The 21,721-nt window shown below is 45.9% G+C and overlaps 1 protein-coding gene across 1 annotated transcript in view; it reads left to right on the plus strand.

Annotated features, from left to right (window-relative positions):
- Positions 1-1,019: 1,019 nt before the first annotated feature.
- The window catches only part of LOC124606447 (monocarboxylate transporter 5-like), a 420,878-nt gene continuing 400,176 nt past the window's right edge, over positions 1,020-21,721 (plus strand). Inside the window, exon 1 of the mRNA XM_047138429.1 lies at positions 1,020-1,255. Coding sequence (XP_046994385.1) covers positions 1,034-1,255 — 222 coding nt within the window. The 5' untranslated portion in view covers positions 1,020-1,033. The remainder of the gene's footprint in view (positions 1,256-21,721) is intronic.

Raw genomic sequence — 21,721 nt, forward strand, 5'->3', positions numbered from 1 at the left:
GAGGTCACGAGAACATTCAGGCGCGATAGCTTCTTTCCGTCATTTTATCAGATCTCCATGTTTATCCATCTTACTCTGTTGATTTGTTACAGCCGAATGGCATACACACATATTATGGCACTGCCGTGACATATGACAGCGGTAGAGGACCACGTTTCTGCCTGCTACCTGGTACAGTACCTACAACGTTCCAAATGGACAAGTGTGCTCTTTAAAGGGGTGACTCATATTTCCTCTGGAGAGCTTAGTTCCCAATGGGAAGAGGGCGCTAAGGCATGACGTATGAGGAACAGTACCACCCTCTAGCCGGCCGGGGTGGCCGAGCGGTTCTAGGCGCTACAGTCTGGAACCGTGCGACCGCTACAGTCGCTGGTTCGAGGTTTCAGTAGTAGGGACTGATGACCTCAGAAGTTAAGTCCAATAGTGCTCAGAGCCATTTGAACCAACCCAATGGGAAAACAGTTGTGTAGTAACATATTGTGGCAGAGGTTCATTAGCAGGGTGAGTAGTCTTAGTTCTTTTCTTTGTGGTCTTAATTCCAAATGGTTCCAATGGCTCTGAGCACTATGGGACTTAACTTCTAAGGTCATCAGTCCCCTAGAACTTAGAACTACTTAATCCTAACTAACCTAAGGACATCACAAACATCCATGCCCGAGGCAGGATTCGAACCTGCGACCGTAGCGGTCGCTCGGCTCCAGACTGTAGTGCCTAGAACCGCACAGCCACTTCGGCCGGCCTCTTAATTCCATCCTGAAGCAAACCCGCCATGAGAGTCAATAGATAAATGAACAGGTTGATTCTTGTACACTCTTCCTCTCTTGGTGAGTTTTCCGCTGGCTGCTCCTTCTACGCTTCATTTGTCTTTCTGTATGAATACCAACCTGTATTTTTTTTTTCGAGAAGTAAATAGAATACATCAGATGCCTACACACTACACACTGGTATTTTTTAAACGGCTTACAATACATCGTTATGACTGCATAAGTATGTATTTGCTTTTCCAGGAAACATGTCTGCTGAAAAAGAGGCGATGTCGGGCGAGAAGGACAGGATGTTGGACGAGAAGGACAAGATGACGACGGAGCGCCTGGTTGCCTACCGGCGGAAGCGATCCGAGCGGAAAAGGAAGAAGGCGACGGCGGCGGCGGCGGAGAAGCAGAGAATCGCCGCCGAAGAGCGCCGGGCGCCGCGGCTAGTGGCGCCCGACGGCGGCTGGGGCTGGGTCGTCGTGCTCGGCGTCAGTGTCGTCAACGTGAGTACTAACCTGCTGTCTATACCCGTCTACCTTCTGTAGTCTACTTGCCTGTAGTCTGCCTATAGTCCGCAGCTGAGGGGAATGTGACATGAGGCGGGTGACATATTTTTATAATTTTACTTTACACGCCCCAATTCCAATGGACCAAAAAGAGGAGCAAACCTCCATGGTCATGGAACGTGCCAGTACATAAAATTGCAAAAGAAAAGCTATAACAGATAAAATAAAATGTTTATGAATCCTAAGAATACGACAAGCCAAAGGCCTTGCCACAGTGGCAATATCAGTTCCTGTCAGATCACCGAAGTTAAGTGCTGTTGGGCTGGGCTAGCACTTGGACAGGTGATCATACAGTCTTCTGGGCGCTGTTGGCAAGTCAGGTGCTCTCTGCCCTTGTGAGGCAAACTGAGGAGCTACTTGATTGAGAAGTAGTGGGTCCTGTCTCGTAAACTGACATGTTGCTGGGAGAACAGTGTGCTGACCACAATGGCCCTCCATATTAGCATCCAGTGACACCTGTGGGCTGAGAACGACACGGTGGTCGATCGGTACCGTTGGGCCTTCATGGCCTGTTCAGGAGGAGTTCAGTTATTTTAGTTTTAAGAAGGCGACAAGCCATAAGATTAAATAAACGCAGTCAACAATATAACACAAGAACCAGCTTAATTTTTAAAGGAACTCCTTGACAGAATAGAAGTGACACATGAGGAAGCTATTCAGTTTAGATATGAAAACGCGTGTGTTACTGCTAAGATGTTTGAATTCTTGTGGTAGCTTATTGAAAATGGATGCAGCAGAATACTGCGTGCCTTTCTGCACAAGGGTTAAGGAAGTGCGATTCAAATGTATACTGCATTTCGACCTAATATTAACGGAGTGACAGCTGCTAATTCTCAGGACTAAGCTGATATTGTTGACAAGAAATGACATTAAAGAACATACGCATTGAGTGGTCAACGTCAGAATACCCAGGCTAATGAACAGGGGTCGACGAGAGGTTCGCAAACTTGCTCCACTTACTGCCTGAACCGCCCATTTCTGAGCCAAAAACACCCTTTGAGAATGGGAAGAGTTGTCCCAAAATATAATACCATATGTCGTAAGTGAATGAAAATAAGCAGACAAGTAAATAAAAGCAGACTACTTTTCGTGTCAAATTATCACTTATGTCACATACTGTTGCCGGCCGGGGTGGCCGAGCGGTTCTAGACGCTTCAGTCTGGAACCGCGAGACCGCTACGGTCGCAGGTTCGAATCCTGCTTCGGGCATGGATGTGTGTGCTGTCCTTAGGTTAGTTAGGTTTAAGTAGTTCTAAGTTCTAGGAGACTGATGACCTCAGATGTTAAGTCCCATAGTGCTCAGAGCCATTTGAACCATTTTGAACCACATACTGCTCTAATAGTAAAAATGGCAGCATTAAGTCCTTGGAAAATATCCTGAATGTGAGCTTTCCACAACAGTTTACTATCTACCTGGATACATAGAAATTTGAATTATTCAGGCTCATTAATCATATGCCCGTCCTGTGTAATTATAACGTTAGGTTTTGTTGTATTGTGTCTTAGAAACAGTAATTTAGCATTATTTTATTTTCTACAAGCCTTGAATTTATGTCTTGAACTGCACTATTTGAAATAGTGTCAGCGTTCCACGCAAAATACTTCACTACAAAGCTAATGTCATGAGCAAACATAAATATTTTACAATCACCTGTAACACTAGACGGCATATCATTTATATAAGTAAGGAGCATGAGTGACCCCAGCACTTATCCCTGGGGCACTCCCTCCCTCCTCCCCCCCCCCCCACCTTATCGTGCCCCAATCAGACCCTAAATCAGAGCCATTCTCAATAGTGTGGAAAATGACCTCTTGCTGTCTAGTCATAAAGTGAGAGGTGAACCAGTTGTGAGCTGCTCCTGGTATGCCATAATGTTGCAACAGCAAGAGCAAATTTCGTGATCAACACAGATCAGTGCCTTACTTCAAAAAAAATGACTAGCGTCCGAAGCCTTTTGCTTAATCCAACCAATACCTCACAGAGAAAAGAGAATACACCATTTTCAGCTGTTAAGCCACTTCTAAAATCAAACTACACATTTGACGTCAGATTATGTGAAATGAAATGATCAGTTATCCTTACATACAAAGCCCTTTCAATAACTTTAGCAAACACTGATGGCATGGTAATAGATCTAAAATTGTCTACATTATCCCTTTCTCCCTTTTTATAAAGCAGCACAACTAATGAGTACTTTAATCGTTCAGGAAACTGCCCATTCCTAAAGGAAAAATTAATGTGGCTAAGGACAGGATTAACGCATGCAGCGCAGTACTTTAGTATTGTGCTAGATACTCCATCATATCCATGAGAGTCCTGAGTCTTAAGTTATTTAATTTTTGTCTCAGCCTCCTGTTTGTCAGTATCTCAGAAGAGTATTTCAGGTATTAGTCTAAGAAAGGCAATTTCCAAGAGAGTGGTATTATTCACTGTAGAATCTAAATTTGTATTTAATTCACCAGCAATTCTCAGAAAATGATTATTAAATACTGTAATTATATTTGACTTACGAGTAACAGAAATATTTTTACTACGAGCTGACTTTATATTGTCCACCATGTGCTGTTGACCAGTCGCTTCCCTTACAACTGAACATATGATTTCAATTTTGTCCTGTGAATTACATATTCTATTTGTTTACCACGTACTCTGTGTCTTCCTTATAACATTAAGCACCTTATCGTACTGTTTGTAATGGGCTACTCTAGCTCAATTGTGACTATGTCTGACATTTTGAAACAATTACCACTTTGTTCTACGTGATATTCTGATCCCACTAGACAGCCACTCATGTTGCCTTTTACTGCTAGTACTCTTGTTTTGCACGTTCTAATGGAAAGCAACTTCCAAAGAGCATGAGAAATGTGTTAAGGAAAGCATTATATTTGTCATCTATGTTGTCAGTAATAGAAACACGCTGTCACCCTTCTTCCTTAACAAGGTTTAAAAAACTCTCTGCTGCCGTTGGATCAGCTTCTTCTACATAGTGTGAAATTGTATGTAACCACTATTTTAGTACAGAAACCTTTTAGCGTTAAAATTTGTGCATCATGGTCTGAAAGGCCATTCACCCTTGCCCATATAGTAATGAAGAATTAATAAAAATGTTGTCTACGGCTGTGCTACTGTTCCCTTGCACTCTGAAAAAAATACAGTCTCCATCGTATCAGTTTAGGAGTTCTTCCAACATGCTTTTTCTTTCACATCACATAAAAAATTAATATTGAAGTCACCATATATAAATAATTTTTGGTACTTTCTATGAAGTCGACCAAGAACCCTCTCTAGCTTGAGTAGAAATGCTCTGAAGTCAGAGATACTGGACATACAAATAACAGCAATTAGAGGTTTAGTTTCACAAATTTGAACTGTCCCTGTACAACATTCAAATGCCTGTTCAGTGAAGTGCTTTGATACGTCTACGGACTCAAATAGAATATTATTTTTTTACGTACGTGGCCACCTCCCCACTCCGCAAAGAACTCCTTGAAAAACAGATAATCTGGATCTTGGTAAAGGAAGCCTTTGAATCGTCACATTATTTGAGAGGTGCTCTGATATACCAATATGTCCAGAGTCAAAATCTATAAGCAGTTCATTACGTTTATCTCTAATACCTGTTATATTTTTATGAAATATGCCAATTCCTTCACTACCTGGATACTTGACTGTCTTTGAAGGTGATTCCTTTGTTCGAGAGGCTTCCTTTAAGCAGGACACCTGTCAGCTGACTTCAGACTAAGAAAAGGTGCAGCTGTAACACCAACTACTGCAGGAATTTTCTCGTGAGTGATCCCACCACTACCCACTACACTGTCACCAATAAATTTTGCCGACGTGCCCTTCCCATTCCTACTTAGGTGCAGGCATTTTCATGACTGCAGTTACATCAACAGTGTAAGTATAGGACCAACATGAAGAGGTCTGAGTGATGTGGGTACACTACTGAACACAATTAAAGGATCAATTTGTCGAAACCTGGTAATTGTCTGTCTTTGCGACGTAGACATCTCACCACTTCTTTTGACGCCTCCACGGTGGAGGTTAGAAGCGCGACGTCCAGCAATGAAATCACGCTGTTTTCTTGTAGGTGGCCAAGTAAAACATTTCAGACGTACCGGTGCTCAGAGTGGATACGAGAAGTCTTCAGGAGGGTGCCATAATGTGCAACTGTTCTTCACCGAAAAAATGGAAATTTCGTAGAAAGGTACTTATAGCAGAATCCATCTTGTGGAACAGGCATTATAATTTTCTTCATGAAGCCCAATTGACATCTAATTGTAAAAGCAACTTTTTTGTGATCGTCTTGACCATTACTGCATTTTATGCGTCATCTTCAGCGCTCTTATATCACAGGAGCACCTCCATTAGCATCTTGTGACGTTACGTTCAAGTATGAAGCACCCAGAATAGGAGGAGGAAACGAAATACGACTTCACAAGTTGAGATGGTATCTGATGCTGTTTATTTGATATATTTCAGTAATTGGAAAATCGAGTAAAATTTACAAAGAACTTGACCTGTGAGCCCACTTATCGGCATGACGTTGACACCTCTGGCTTGGATTCGTCCACTACCTCTGTTTCGAACCCTCCTCTCCTGAGGCAGGCTAGACCACAACTCTTGTAACTGGTCTTTGATATCCTGGATACTGGCACTGAGGTGAAGTCCGAGTCGCCCCCGCACATGTTCTATTGGCGACAGACCAAGGGATGTTGCTGGCTACGGGAGTACTTCAGCATCAACCAGGCAGTTCTGGGAGACATGTGACACGCTCGGACGAGCAATGTCGTTTTGGAAGATAGCACGACGAGAATGTCGGAGAGAATTAAACAAATGAGGGCGCAGTGTTCCCTGGACTGCTACCAGCTGTGACCCGAAGTCACACCCCATGGCTCCCCACGTCATGACGCCAGCTGCGACATCACTGTGTGTCTCCAAAACATTGGAAGAGTGAGACCTCTCCCCAGGTCTCCGGCAATGGCCGTTCAGGATGATCCACAACTGCGATTCATTGACGAACACAATGCGACCCCATTCTACATTTACATCTACATATATACTCCGCTAGCCACCAAGCGGTGTGTGGCGGAGGGCACAATTCGCGCCAAAGTCATATTCTCCCCCCCCCCCCCCCCCCCCCCCCCTATGTTCCACTCGTGGATCGCGCGAGGGAAAAACGACTATCTGAACGCCTCAGTACGAGCTCTAATTTCCCTTATCTTTGAATGCTGATCATTGCAGTACTTGAAAGTTGGTGGTCATAATATATGCTCTACATCCTCGGAAATATCGGATTTCGGAATTTAGTGAGCAGCCCCTTCCGTTTAGTGCGTCGTCTATCTGCAAGTGTGTCCCACTTAAAACTTTCTATGAGATTTGTAACGCTCTCGAGATGGCTAAATGTACCAGTCACTGAATCTTGCCGCTCTTCTTTGGACCTTCTCAATCTCTTGAATCAGATCCAACTGGTAAGGGTCCCATACAGACGAACAATACTCTAAGACTGGACGAACTAACGTATTGTAAGCAATTTCCTTTGTTGAAGGACTGCATCACTTCAGGATTCTACCAATAAACCGCAATCTAGAGTTCGCCTTGCCCGTTACTTGCATAATCCGATCATTCCATTTGAGATCATTTCGAACAGTCACACCCTAATACTTGACGGATGTTACCGCTTCAAAGGACCGAGCATTTATTTTGCACTCGTACATTAATGGGGATTTTCGCCTTGTTGTACGCAGCAGGTTACACTTACTAACATTGAGAGATAACTGCCAGTCATTACACCACGCATTAATTTTCTGCAAATCCTCATTGATTGGATCACAACTTTCTTGTGATACCACTTTCCTGTAGACTACAGCATCATCGGCAAAGAGTCTAATGCCGCTATCAATACCATCAACCAGATCGTTTATGTAAATCGTAAAAGCAGCGGACCTATTACGTTGCCCTGGGGTACACCTGATGTTACACTTGTTTCTGTTGAAGTCACCTTATTTGGGACGACATACTGCTCTTTGTCTGTTAGATAACTTTCTATCCAACCGCATATGTCAGCGGGTAGACCGTAAGCGCGCACTTTTTGGAGCAAGCGACAGTGCGGAACTGAGTCGAACGCCTTTCGAAAGTCGTGAAATATGGCATCAACCTTGGAGACGGTATCTAGAGCTTGTTGCACAAAGAGGGCCAGCTGTGTCTCGCATGACAACTGTTTCCTAAAACCGTGCTGGTTTCTGCAGATGAGCTTCTCAGAGTCTAAAAGGTCATCATGTCTGAACACAGCGGTCCATGTTCCTGGTCAGGGCATCACTCCAAACGCAGCAGTTGGTGTTGTGGTGGTAATGGCAGTCTATGCAGGGGACGTTAGTTCCCTAGGTTGCTGCTAGTCTCCAACTGATGGTGCGAAATGACATAACGTTTCAGGGAGTCCGTTACTTGTTCTCGAATGGCAGGCGCAGATGAGGAAGGATTTCGACGTGCTTCGTGCAAATGTGGCTATTCTCCCTTGTCGTGGTGATTCGTGGTCGTCGGGGACACTGAAGACGAATATGACTGCTCTCACGTTCCTATCCAGTCCAACTTTGGGTCACTCCCACATCCGAATGCCCCTCAAATCTGGATAGCGTACTGTTCGACCAGTCGGCCAAATGGAGTCCCACAAGGAGATCCCTTTCAATCTGTGCCAGTGCTGAAAATGCTGTCTCGGACGAGTACGCGGCATTTCCGTGTCCGTCACAGTGGTCGCTCGCCATCTGACTCTGTTTGTGCCACTTTTATGCCTTATCAGGCCTGGTAACAACACTGAACACGAACACCACCAGTGTACTCTTGTGGCCGGCCTTCTACCTGCCACACACAATTGCAACTATAATCATTCACATAGCCGGCGATTGTGTGTACGTGTATGAGGCTACATTGACATCCTATCATGGCTACTGGGCCAGCCAGTGATTGTAAGTCTTTAACCTGAGCGTAAACTGTAACGGCACAAGATGGTGGGGGTGGAGCCTGCTGTGATGTAAGTACGCCTCTGGTGATGCGTGAATAGCAGTAACGTCCACAGTAGAAATGAAAAGATAGTTATAGTAATGGGAAGACGAACTACTACAGGAGTCGTATAGTATTTAACGGGAAGAAGGTAGAATAAGGGAGAAACGGCAAGATACACTGGGAGAAGCCTGGAATGGTGGGTTACTGTCTATGATTTGCAGGTAGGGTAGGCTATATTTCGGTACGAATTTCAGGATTGGAAAGTGGCAGTTGGTTGAAGTTACGGTGTGGCAGAGCGGATACGTCATGGAGCTGCGTAAAACCCGGGTGTGAGTGAATGGTGGAGATCGTTAGGTGGGGCGTCGTACGCTGAGTTTTGCGGTTGATGTACTACTTTTTTAGGCGCCCTGGAAGATGAGCTGGTGGGCAATTGATGAGTTGCTGTACCAGGTGTAGAAGTATGAAACCGGAATTTGGTTGCAATAATTACACGTCTGTTGTTTAAGACTGATAAACAATATTTTATTCAAAATAATCTCCATTGCTGTTTACACGTTTCTCCCACCTCTCCGGCAGGCTACGAATGCAACGCCAAAAAAACGTTCTTTTGAAGCGAACCAGTCAGCGAGCCATTTTCGTACATTTTCATACGAACTGAAGCGTTGTTCACCGAGAGCGTGTCCTAGTGATGCAAATAGATGATAATCGGACGGAGTCAAGTCTGCGGAATAAGCCACATGCCCTAGTATTTCCCAATTGAACGCCTCGATCGTTCCCCTAACCCGTTTTGCTGTGTGTGATGGGGCGTTATCATGGAGCAATGTGACTTTGTATTGCCTTTTCCCATATTCCGGTCTTTTGCCACTTAATTCTCAATTTAATTCGATCATCTGCCATTGTTAGCGATCAGTGTTAACGGTTTCGCCAAGTTTTAGCAGCTCATGATAGATGACACCTTCTGATCCCACCAAACACAGAGCATTGTCTTCTTTCAAAACGACCTGATCTTGTACTGGATGTCGATGGTTTTCCTGGATTCACCCATGATTTACCACCCTTAGGATTCTCAAAATATATCCATTTTCATCACCTGACACTATTCGATGGACAAACACCTTTCTTTTGTATATGGCTAGCAATATTTCACAAGTGGTATTTCGATTTGCTTCCTGTCTTTCGATCAGTTCATGTGGAACCGATTTTCCCACTTTCTACACCTTTCTCATAGCTTTCAACCGAAGAGAAACGGCTTTCTCTGTCACATTCAATTGTTTCGCGAGTTCCTCCAGAGTATATCATTTACATCCAATAAGGCCTGCAATTCGTTGTCTTCTAACTTTTTCGGTGGTTTCCCACGCTCGCCGTTTCTCACGTCAAAATCACCATTTTTCAATTTTTTGAACCATTCGAAACATGGTATTTTCGCTAGCCGCCAATAGCTTCGACATGCATTCGATGCGATTATGCAGCAGTTTTCTTCAAATGATAACAGAAAACCAATGCTGTCCGCAAACTTTAGTTCGTAGGCACAGAACTCGGCATTTTTTACGGGTTGAAACATACCGACTTATGGAAATTGGGTTACTGTGTGTTGCGGTCTCGCGGGCCCTACACTGACAGCTAGCACCATCTACAGGGAAATTCCCGTTTCATACTTCTACACCTGGTAGAATGCGATTTGAGAATGGTAGACAGAAGCAGAAAACGAAGACAACTGCATTTGTTTCTAGTATTTCTAGTGTTAATAGAAGGTACTGGTTATTCGATCATGAACACTGAAAATTGAGAATAAGAAATCGCCGCGAGATGCGAGACAATGTAGCAGTTTTGCTTTCTTATGAATTTACACTTTGATCCAAAACATTGCAACCACCTGCTTAATAACCTGTTTGTCCGTTTCTGGTACCCAAAACCCTGGCGATCATTGTAGGCAAAACCACCCCTTCCTTCCGCTTCCTTGATTTATATTTCACCGTCTATGGCCGTCCTATCGCCCTCACTCCCACCCTTAAGTACCTTGGCGCCACCCTCGACCGTCGCCTCTCCTGGACTCCCCATCTCCGGACAATCCAAGCCAAGGCACGCTCCCGACTCCGTCTCCTCAAGCTCCTTTCCGGCCGTACGTGGGGTCTGGACCCCTCCACCATCCTCCACACCTATAAATCCCTCATCCGCCCTATCCTTTGTTACACCCATCCGGCCTGGATCTCCCCTCCCCCTACCTTTTATAAATCCCTACAAATCCTTGAACTCCATGCTCTCTGCCTCGCCTATCGCACCCATCTCCCCTCCCCCACGCGGGTCCTGTATGATCTCATCCCCTTCCCCCACCTCCTCCTTTTCCTTGAAAGGATACGGATCCTGTACACCTCCCGCAAACTCGATCCTCCTCATCTGCTTGTCTCACCCATCCTCTCCCACCCCCACCCGCTGCCATGCCTGTATTCCCACATCCCACCCAGTCTCCATCTCTCCACCCTCCTTACCCTCTCCCAAGGTGGCTCCCGCCAGCTCCCCCTCCCTGATGATGTCCTCCTCCCCTCCATCTACCCCTCCTATCAACTTTGATTCTCCCCCCCCCCACACTTTTTGTGTCCTTTCCTTTAGGCACCCTCCCTCCCTTCTCTCTCCTTTTCCCCCCATCCCCCTTCCTCCATCCCTCTTCCCCTGGGCTTCCCCTCCCCCTTCCTCCCTTCACCCTATCTCCTCTGCTCATGGCATCTCTGCTCTCCCCTCTCCCTCTTCCTCCGCCCCTCCTCCTCTCTTGGCAGGTCCCCGGACTCGCACACGCTCCGTGGACTTTCGCGCGCCGGAGATCATTGCCATCAGTGTCTCGTGTGTGTCGTCGTGTTTAGTGTTTAGTGTTCACCGTCGCACACCATCGTTCACCTGTGCCATCGCCATCTTCAGTGTTTGTGCGTCGTATCAACAGTTTGCAGTGTGGATTATCGTCGAGTGTGAACGGCTCCGTGTTTGTTTCTATGTGTGTACTGTTTTATTGCCCATCGTTCTGTAACTTACGTGTCTTCTCACTGTTTATTCTCATTGTGTATTCTATGGCTGAAGAGCAGCGTAGAGTGCTGCTGACAGCCTGCCTGTTGTACAGGTTTTCAAATAAAAATAAAGAAAAAAATTTCCGGTACGAAATACATCAGTGATACTGCATATCAGGGATTCTACAGTTCACTGGTAGGTTTGCTGAGGTATGTTGCATTAGATGTCTACACACAGGTCATGTAATTCGGGAAAATAACGGGCCGCTGAGTTGCGTACGCGGTGATGGTGCCCGATAGCGACACAGATGGGTTCCATAGGATTTACATCAGGCGAATTTGGTCGCTCAGGCACCAACGTAAGTTCGCTACAATGCTCCTCAAACCACTGCAGCACGTTTCTGGCTCCGAGACACTGCTGAAAGATGATATCGCCATTGGGCTCTAGGCTCTGAACACTATGGGACTCAACTGCTGAGGTCATTAGTCCCCTAGAACTTAGAACTAGTTAAACCTAACTAACGTAAGGACATCACAAACATCCATGCCCGAGGCAGGATTCGAACCTGCGACTGTAGCGGTCTTGCGGTTCCAGACTGCAGCGCCTTTAACCGCACGGCCACTTCGGCCGGCTATCGCCATTGGGGAAGACTCAAGCATGAAGGGTTGCAGGTGGTTCGAGGCTGTGAGCATATTTTCGATTACTGTCACAGACCTTACTCAACCTCCCGTAGCATAATAGTGTTATCATAGCCTGCATCCGTGGCGCGCTGAACGTTTCAAGACGCCGTTCACTCGAAGACGACCATTGACCTAGTGTAGCAAAAATGTGATTCAGCCATAGAGCCGACACGTTTCCATTGATCGACGGTCGAATTCAGATAGTGTCTACTGCAGTCGGAATTGACGATGTAGTTGGATCAACGTGTGAACACGTATGGTTGCTGTGCCGTGGGGCCCCATGTTCAACTATGTATGAGGAACGGTTTGCTGCGAAACACTTGTGCGTGCCCCAGCATTGTGCTCTTTAGGCAGAGATCTACATCTACATCTACATCTACATATATACTCCGCAATCCACCATACGGTGCGTGACGGACGGTACCTCGTACCACAACTAGCATCTTCTCTCCCTGTTCCACTCCCATACAAATGGTTCAAATGGCTCTGAGCACTATGGGACTCAACTGCTGAGGTCATTAGTCCCCTAGAACTTAGAACTAGTTAAACCTAACTAACCTAAGGACATCACAAACATCCATGCCCGGGGCAGGATTCGAACCTGCGACCGTAGCGGTGTTGCGGTTCCAGACTGCAGCGCCTTTAACCGCACGGCCACTTCGGCCGGCCACTTCCATACAGAACGAGGGAAAAATGACTGCCTATATGCCTCTGTACGAGCCCTAATCACTCTTATCTTATCTTTGTAGTCATTCCGCGAAATATAAGTCAGCGGCAGTAAAATTGTACTGCAGTCAGCTTCAAATGCTGGTCCTCTAAATTTCCTCAGTAGCGATTCACGAAAAGAACGCCTCCTTTCCTCCAGAGATTCCCACCCGAGTTCCTGAAGCATTTCCGCAACACTCGCGTGATGATCAGACCTACCAGTAACAAATCTAGCCGCCCGCCTCCGAATTGCTTCTGTGTCCTCCCTCAATCCGACCTGATAGGGATCCCAAACGCTCGAGCAGTACTCAAGAATAGGTCGTATTGGTGTTTTACAAGCGGTCTCCTTTACAGATGAACCACATCTTCCCAAAATTCTACCAATGAACCGAAGACAACTATCCGCCTTCCTCACAACTGCCATTACATGCTTGTCCCACTTCATATCGCTCTGCTGTGTTACGCCCAAATATTTAATCGACGTGACTGTGTCAAGCGCTACACTACTATTGGAGTATTCAAACATTACGGGATTCTTTTTCGTATTCATCTGCATTAATTTACATTTATCTACACTCCTGGAAATTGAAATAAGAACACCGTGAATTCATTGTCCCAGGAAGGGGAAACTTTATTGACACATTCCTGGGGTCAGATACATCACATGATCACACTGACAGAACCACAGGCACATAGACACAGGCAACAGAGCAAGCACAATGTCGGCACTAGTACAGTGTATATCCACCTTTCGCAGCAATGCAGGCTGCTATTCTCCCATGGCGACGATCGTAGAGATGCTGGATGTAGTCCTGTGGAACGGCTTGCCACGCCATTTCCACCTGGCGCCTCAGTTGGACCAGCGTTCGTGCTGGACGTGCAGACCGCGTGAGACGACGCTTCATCCAGTCCCAAACATGCTCAATGGGGGACAGATCCGGAGATCTTGCTGGCCAGGGTAGTTGACTTACACCTTCTAGAGCACGTTGGGTGGCACGGGATACATGCGGACGTGCATTGTCCTGTTGCAACAGCAAGTTCTCTTGCCGGTCTAGGAATGGTAGAACGATGGGTTCGATGACGGTTTGGATGTACCGTGCACTATTCAGTGTCCCCTCGACGATCACCAGTGGTGTACGGCCAGTGTAGGAGATCGCTCCCCACACCATGATTCCGGGTGTTGGCCCTGTGTGCCTCGGTCGTATGCAGTCCTGATTGTGGCGCTCACCTGCACGGCGCCAAACACGCATACGACCATCATTGGCACCAAGGCAGAAGCGACTCTCATCGCTGAAGACGACACGTCTCCATTCGTCCCTCCATTCACGCCTGTCGCGACACCACTGGAGGCGGGCTGCACGATGTTGGGGCGTGAGCGGAAGACGGCCTAACGGTGTGCGGGACCGTAGCCCAGCTTCATGGAGACGGTTGCGAATGGTCCTCGCCGATACCCCAGGAGCAACAGTGTCCCTAATTTGCTGGGAAGTGGCGGTGCGGTCCCCTACGGCACTGCGTAGGATCCTACGGTCTTGGCGTGCATCCGTGCGTCGCTGCGGTCCGGTCCCAGGTCGACGGGCACGTGCTCCTTCCGCCGACCACTGGCGACAACATCGATGTACTGTGGAGACCTCACGCCCCACGTGTTGAGCAATTCGGCGGTACGTCCACCCGGCCTCCCGCGTGCCCACTATACGCCCTCGCTCAAAGTCCGTCAACTGCACATACGGTTCACGTCCACGCTGTCGCGGCATGCTACCAGTGTTAAAGACTGCGATGGAGCTCCGTATGCCACGGCAAACTGGCTGACACTGACGGCGGCGGTGCACAAATGCTGCGCAGCTAGCGCCATTCGACGGCCAACACCGCAGTTCCTGGTGTGTCCGCTGTGCCGTGCGTGTGATCATTGCTTGTACAGCCGTCTCGCAGTGTCCGGAGCAAGTATGGTGGGTCTGACACACCGGTGTCAATGTGTTCTTTTTTCCATTTCCAGGAGTGTATATTTAGAGTTAGCTGCCATTCTTTACACCAATCACAAATCCTGTCCAAGTCGTCTTGTATCCTCCTACAGTCACTCAACGACGACACCTTCCCGTACACCACAGCATCATCAGCAAACAGCCGCACATTGCTATCCACCCTATCCAAAAGATCATTTATGCAGATAGAAACCAACAGCGGATCTACCACACTTCCCTGGGGCACTCCAGATGATACCCTCACCTCCGATGAACACTCACCATCGAGGACAACGTACTGGGTTCTATTACTTAAGAAGTCTTCGAGCCACTCTCATATTTGGGAACCAAGCCCATATGCTCGTACCTTAGTTAGGAGTCTGCAGTGTGGCACCGAGTCAAACGCTTTCCGGAAGTCAAGGAATATGGCAGCCGTCTGATGCCCTGCATCCATGGTTCGCAAGATATCGTGTGAAAAAAGGCCACAGATCACCATCTATCCTACTTTACAGAGCAGACAAGCCTCCGAACCGCACGTTCTTTGAAGAGCCGTGGAGTCCAATTATTTAGGGCCTAGGGCTAGTTTCACTGTCCTTCTACCTCTTACCGTAAATACTCACGACAATAGCACGTGAACATTCGTCCAACTTAGCCATTTTCGAGATGTTCATATTCTCTGTGTAATAATAGTCTGCCCTTTGTCAGAGTAGCTTATCTCAATGGATTTCCCCATTTGCAGCCCATATCTTCGCCAGTGTGATCCCCCGTCCGCGTCTGCTCCACCTAAATACTTTGGCTACCGCGCCACGTGCCCGCAACGACACCAAGCGGCATCCAAAATTGCGGTGGGCAGTGGTCACATGTTTCGGCTTATAAATGTATTTGAAGTACCCTTTTGCTATTCCTGTAAACCACGAGATTCAGATATCGTTGAAGAGAAGCATCAGAGATTTGGCGTGTACGGTGTGTAGCTAGGTGATTAGTATTATCAGCACAGTGACGATGTAGATGGCGGTGAGGTTTTAGGAATGTCTGAGGCTATACAGATGAGGGGACAGGAGAAATCCTGCAGGCACGGCAGCAGTAGAGTGGAATATCCGGGAGCAGTTGTCAGTTCTGACATGTGTAAGACGCTGATAGGGGAAGTATGCTATTAGTGTGATATAGACATCTGCTACTGCGTAAGTCTGTAATTTGAAGAGCAGACCAGAGAGCTATACTTGGATAAATGCTCGTTGGGTGTCAAGGGAAATAAAAATGGTGGTTTTACGTTTTTAATTGGAGGGGTGTAAAGGGGGTACGGTTGAGGCAATTCTCAGATAATTAGAATGGAAGCCAAATTAGACCTCGGTAATAGCTACTGCAATATGTTGACAGATTCGTATCGTAGAGATAATTTGAAGAATTTAGCTAAAAACAGAAGTGAGGCTAAATCATCAATAGGATGTGGTGAGAGAGGGATATCCATAAAATTTAGGAAAAGTAAGGGTATTGTAAACTGCTGCTGACGGCGCGTGTGTAAAGTGTGGTATTGCAAAGGATGTCAAGGGTTTCGTGGTAGGCTCTAGAACGTTTTTTGAAGTCCTATTTATGGAATGCTGTATAGGTAACTGCAGGTCTCATGAGAGAAGTGAAATATTTATGTTCGAGCGTTCATACATATAAGGCTCAATGGAGTGATCAAAGTTGAGGTGAAATAAGATGTTAAAGTGGTTGGAAAAGCGGTTAGCTAAAGATGTTGAGAGGGATTTATTATTATGTAGAAAGGAGATCGTGGCGAGTACGGCTTTTCCTGACAGCCAATATAATGTTTTCTAGAACTTCGCTCAGTTCATACACTATGTGATCAAAAGTATCCGGACACCCCCCAGAACATACGTTTTTCATATTATGTGCATTGTGCTGCCACCTACTGCCAGGTACTCCATATCAGCGACCTCAGTGGTTATTAGACATCGTGAGAGAGCAGAACGGGGCGCTCCGCGGAACTCAAGGACTTCGAACGTCGTCAGGTGTTTGGGTGTGACTTGTGTCATACATCTGTACGCGAGATTTCCATACTCCTAAACATCCCTAGGTCCACTGTTTCCGATGTGATAGTGAAGTGGAAACGTGAAGGGACACGTACAACACAAAAGCGTACGGGTCGACCTCGTCTGTTGACTGACAGAGACCGCCGACAGTTGAAGAGGATCGTAATGTGTAATACGCACACATCCATTCAGACTATCACACAGGAATTCCAAACTGCATCAGGATCCACTGCAAGTTAGGAGGGAGGTGAAAAAACTTGGATTTCATGGTCGAGCGGCTGCTCATAAGCCACACATCACGCAGCTAAATGCCAAACAACACCTCCCTTGGTGTAAGGAGCGTAAACATTGGACGATTGAACAGTGGAAAAGCGTTGTGTGGAGTGACGAATCACGGTACACAATGTGGTGATTCGAGAGCAGGATGTGGGCATGGCGAATGCCCGGTTGACGTCATCTGCCAGCGTGTGTAGTGCCAACAGTAAAATTCGGAGGCGGTGGTGTTATGGTGTGGTCGTGTTTTTCGTGGAGGGTGCTTCCACCCCTTGTTGTTTTTCGTGGCACTATCACAGCACAGGCCTACAGTGATATTTTAAGGACCTTCTTGCTTCCCATTGTTGAAGAGCAATTCGGAGATGGCGATTGCATCTTTCAATACTGTCGAGCACCTGTTCATAATGTACGGCATGTGGCTGAGTCGTTACACGACAATAACATCCCTGTAATGGACTAGCCTGCACAGAGTCCTGACCTGAATCCTACAGAACACCTTTTGGATATTTTGGAACGGAGTCTTCGTGCCAAGCCTCACCGACCGACATCGATACCTCTGCTCAGTGCTGCACTCCGCGAAGAATGGGCTGCCATTCCCCAAGAAACTTTCCAGCACCTGATTGAACGTATGCCTGCAAGAGTGGAGGCTGTCTTCAAGGCTAAGGGTGAGCCAATACCATATTGAATTCCAGCATTACTGGTGGGGGGCGCCACGAACTTGTAAGTTATTTTCAGCCAGGTGTCCGGATACTTTTGATCACAAAGTGTATATATTTTGTTTAGTTTAGTGCATTTTATGTACCAGTTTCGACTCCATTTACTCGTAAGTAACTGCAAACCTGACGAGGGTGGAGACATTTTGTGTGAAGACGACGAGTTTTGTTCAAATGGCTCTGAGCACTATGGGACTTAACATCTGTGGTCATCAGTCCCTTAGAACTTAGAACTACTTAAACCTAACTAACCTAAGGACCTCACACACATCCACGCCCCAGGCAGGATTCGAACCTGCGACCGTAGCAGTCGCGCGGTTCCGGACTGAGCGCCTAGAACCGCTAGACCACAGCGACCGGCGACGAGTTTTGTGGCGTAGGGCAAGAGCAGAGCACGTAAAGGGAGGATCGGACAGAATGGTTGTATAGATGATAATAGATAACTGAGTCTTCCGTCTCTTGTTGTTGGAATAACGTCATAATTATAAATGAAAAGTACAATAGTGAATATGTTCCGCTGTAGAACAATACTTTAGAACATACAAGATATCGTGTTTTTCATTTATAATCGTAGAGCGATTTTCATAAGTTGCCAAATGAGCTACAGAGGACATTAAAGACAGAGTCACATCGTGGTTCTACATGGACTGTTTGTGCCGAGACGTTTCCAAAATAAAAATGGTATTTAAGGAACACAGTCTTGGATGTGTAGTTGTCAAGCAATTGTTCAAAGGAAACGACCATTTTCAGCTCAGCGCTAAACCAATTACGTCCATCCACGCCGAAAGTACGTTCTGTTTGTTAGATACATGTGTGTGTACGTGAAATCAACGAATTCATTTGTGTCTTACATAACGCTGGGCATGTTCCGCACTAGGTGCTCATTGCAGTGCATGGGGTGAGTTAAATCCTTCTAAAGTAGATCGGACTGTACATGGTAACCCTCGGAGATTATGCGAAATTTTAATATTACATGGGAAACAAGCTGCTAGCGCAGAAGTTAGAAAATATGGGTTGTATGTTTCTGCATTCACAGTCGTTGCCCTGTTATGGTTCCGAACTTTGAATAATGGCGAGGAAGAAATTCGATACAGCTTCAGGTCATCATCAAACTTTAATTAAATACTGCCCGCATCTCGTGGTCGTGCGGTAGCGTGCTCGCTTCCGACGCCCGGGTTCCCGGGTTCGATTCCCGGCGGGGTCAGGGATTTTCTCTGCCTCGTGATGGCTGGGTGTTGTGTGCTGTCCTTAGGTTAGTTAGGTTTAAGTAGTTCTAAGTTCTAGGGGACTGATGACCATAGATGTTAAGTCCCATAGTGCTCAGAGCCATATGAACCATTTTTTTTAAATTAAATACTACCTCGTTGAAACTTATTTGATATCTTAAGGTTCTAGGCCCTTCAGTCCGGAACCGCGCTGCTGCTACGGTCGCAGATTCGTATCCTGCCTCGGGCATGGATGTGTGTGATGTTCTTAGATTAGTTACGTACGTAGTTCTAAGTCTAGGGTACTGATGACCTCAGATGTTAAGTCCCATAGTGCTCAGAGCCATTTCAACCATTTTTGATATTTTAAGAAACGGGAGATACTGAGGATTGAAAAACAAAAAATAATTTTGCATAATTTTGTATAACACATAGATGAACCAGGGATTTTTATAACAGGAACTTGTGACGTCATTCTTAAGATGTCGACCTACACTATAATTACACAGTAAATTTTGATTTAAATTATCCTTCATACAGGTTGAAATAACATTGAATGTCAAATATAAGCAAGATTCGGAGGATCAAAATAATATTTTGGGCCCCTCAAAGATTGCCGGTTGTGTTTGCAGGCAAATTATGTTTTGGCTCTGAGCACTATGGGACTTAACTTCTGAGGTCATCAGTCCCCTAGAACTTAGAACTACTTAAACCTAACTAACCTAAGGACATCACACACATCCACGCCCGAGGCAGGATTCGAACCTGCGACCGTAGCGGTCGCGCGGTTCCAGACTGTAGCGCCTAGAACCGCTCGACCATCCTGGCCGGCCAAATTATGTTTTCTGATATGTTTATTGAATCGGGATACCTCTTGGGTAGAAGGACTAAAACCATACGAAAAGTAAAGCCACTGTTGAAATGTCAAAATAATAAATTGAACACAATGTGTTTGGAATCGGATTTTCACAAGACAAAGTATTTTTAAAGTTTTGATACATGTTTATCCATCTTTTTAACTAACTAGCATAAATTAAAACATTGCCTTTTATGTGGAACAAGTTACCTGTGACGACGTGTTTTGACTTCATGCTTGGATTAGTGTACCTCAGTTGCTTGACAATGCTTTTGAAACAAAGTGTCAAAAGTAAGTTGACGCAGTGCACTCGTATAAAGCCTTGTGGGCTTATTTCAAGGAAGCTATATCCCACTGGACCTCTTGTGTAACTGTCTATGGGAGGTGCTTGTGACTAGTGACTATTAAATATTAGTAATTTGGAGATAATTTCTAAGCAGGAAACCAAATGCGAAAACCTGAATCACACTATGTAAACTGATAAAGTAAAAGCAAGCAATATGTTAATATGAAAAAAGATATAATTTCAACTAAGAATGAGATTTTCACTCTACAGTGGAGTGTGCGCTGATATGAAACTTCCTGGCAGTTCAAAACTTTGTGCCGGACGGAGACTCGAACTCGGGACCTTTGCCTTTCGCGGACAAGTGCTCTACAACTGAGCTACCCAAGCACGACTCACGCCCCCTCCTCACAGCTTTACTTCCGCCAGTACCTCGTCTCCTACCTTCCAAACTTTACAGAAGATCTCCTGTGAGGACGGGGCATGAGTCGTACTTGGGTAGCTCAGTTGGTAGAGCACTTGCCCGCGAAAGGCAAAGGTCCCGAGCTCAAGTCTCGGTCCGGCACACAGTTTTGATCTGCCAGGAAGTTTCATAATTTCAACTAGTTTTATGTTGTAGCAAAATGCGCGTTTGATGTTACATCAGAACAACTTATATTACGCGAAAATCTGGGTTATTATGACCAAAGAGCCTTCCGCCTGAAGCATTCATTTAGATATAGATCAAATGTTTCCAGTTAATCTTGGACTAACAAAAAAGCAGAGAATTTAATAGAGTTAACACAAGAACAAGATCACAAGAACCCCACTTACGGAAGATTCTACAGTTGCAAAGTTCTCGCTACCTAGCAAATCAGAATTCAGCGCATCATGGTCAGCCACGATCAGACCCACAGTATTCGTTGTCGACGGGTTGTGAAGCTTTGGAACCATGCCTGGAATAATCTCCGCAACGCCTCCCTGAAGCGGTACCCTACGACTGTCTTCTGTCGCCCCCTCCGCCCCTTCCCCCATCACAAGGAGATTTTTTTTCCTCCCACTCTCCTTTCATCTCGAGTTCGGACCGTCCTTTGACGTCACGCAACCATCAAGACTAATCCAGCCTGCCAGCGGTTGTCTCTTGGAAAATTACTTGTCATTCTCGCTCAATGTCCGGCGTGTCTACGCACGTCGGGTGATTCCTCGCTGTAGAAGCAGAGATGAGTACCGTGCAGACCCCGTGTATGCGCTGGCGCAACTGACGCTTGCAACCTCGCTTGTCACTTTAAAATCAATTCAAGGAAAATCAATGTTCCGTCAAAAACAGAATAGAATATTTATAAAATGCCAGGATGTACCGCTCTGTTGGCGAAATTTTATTAGTCCATTGTTGAAGCTGAAGACAGCAGATAGAATGTCTAAATACACTGCTGTGCCAAACATAATGACGAAAGTGATTTTCGGATGATGTGCGACTGTCAAGCAACATAGCTCGATGAAACTTACAGCATACGTAGAAAGAACTGCTGCAGTATACTACAAAAGTAGGTAACTGTCAAAAATGCGCAATGGGATACACAGAAATGGCACTTTCATTCAAAGATAACGTTTTACATTGAGTTCACCACGATTTATGATGGTCCCATGGACGTTACAAAAGGCAGTAGGTAGTTCTTAACAGGATGTCATCCATGTAATTTTCCAAACTTATTGTATTTGGCTACCAG

Source organism: Schistocerca americana, chromosome 3 (genome assembly GCF_021461395.2).
Source record: "Schistocerca americana isolate TAMUIC-IGC-003095 chromosome 3, iqSchAmer2.1, whole genome shotgun sequence".
Lineage (NCBI taxonomy): Eukaryota > Metazoa > Arthropoda > Insecta > Orthoptera > Acrididae > Schistocerca > Schistocerca americana.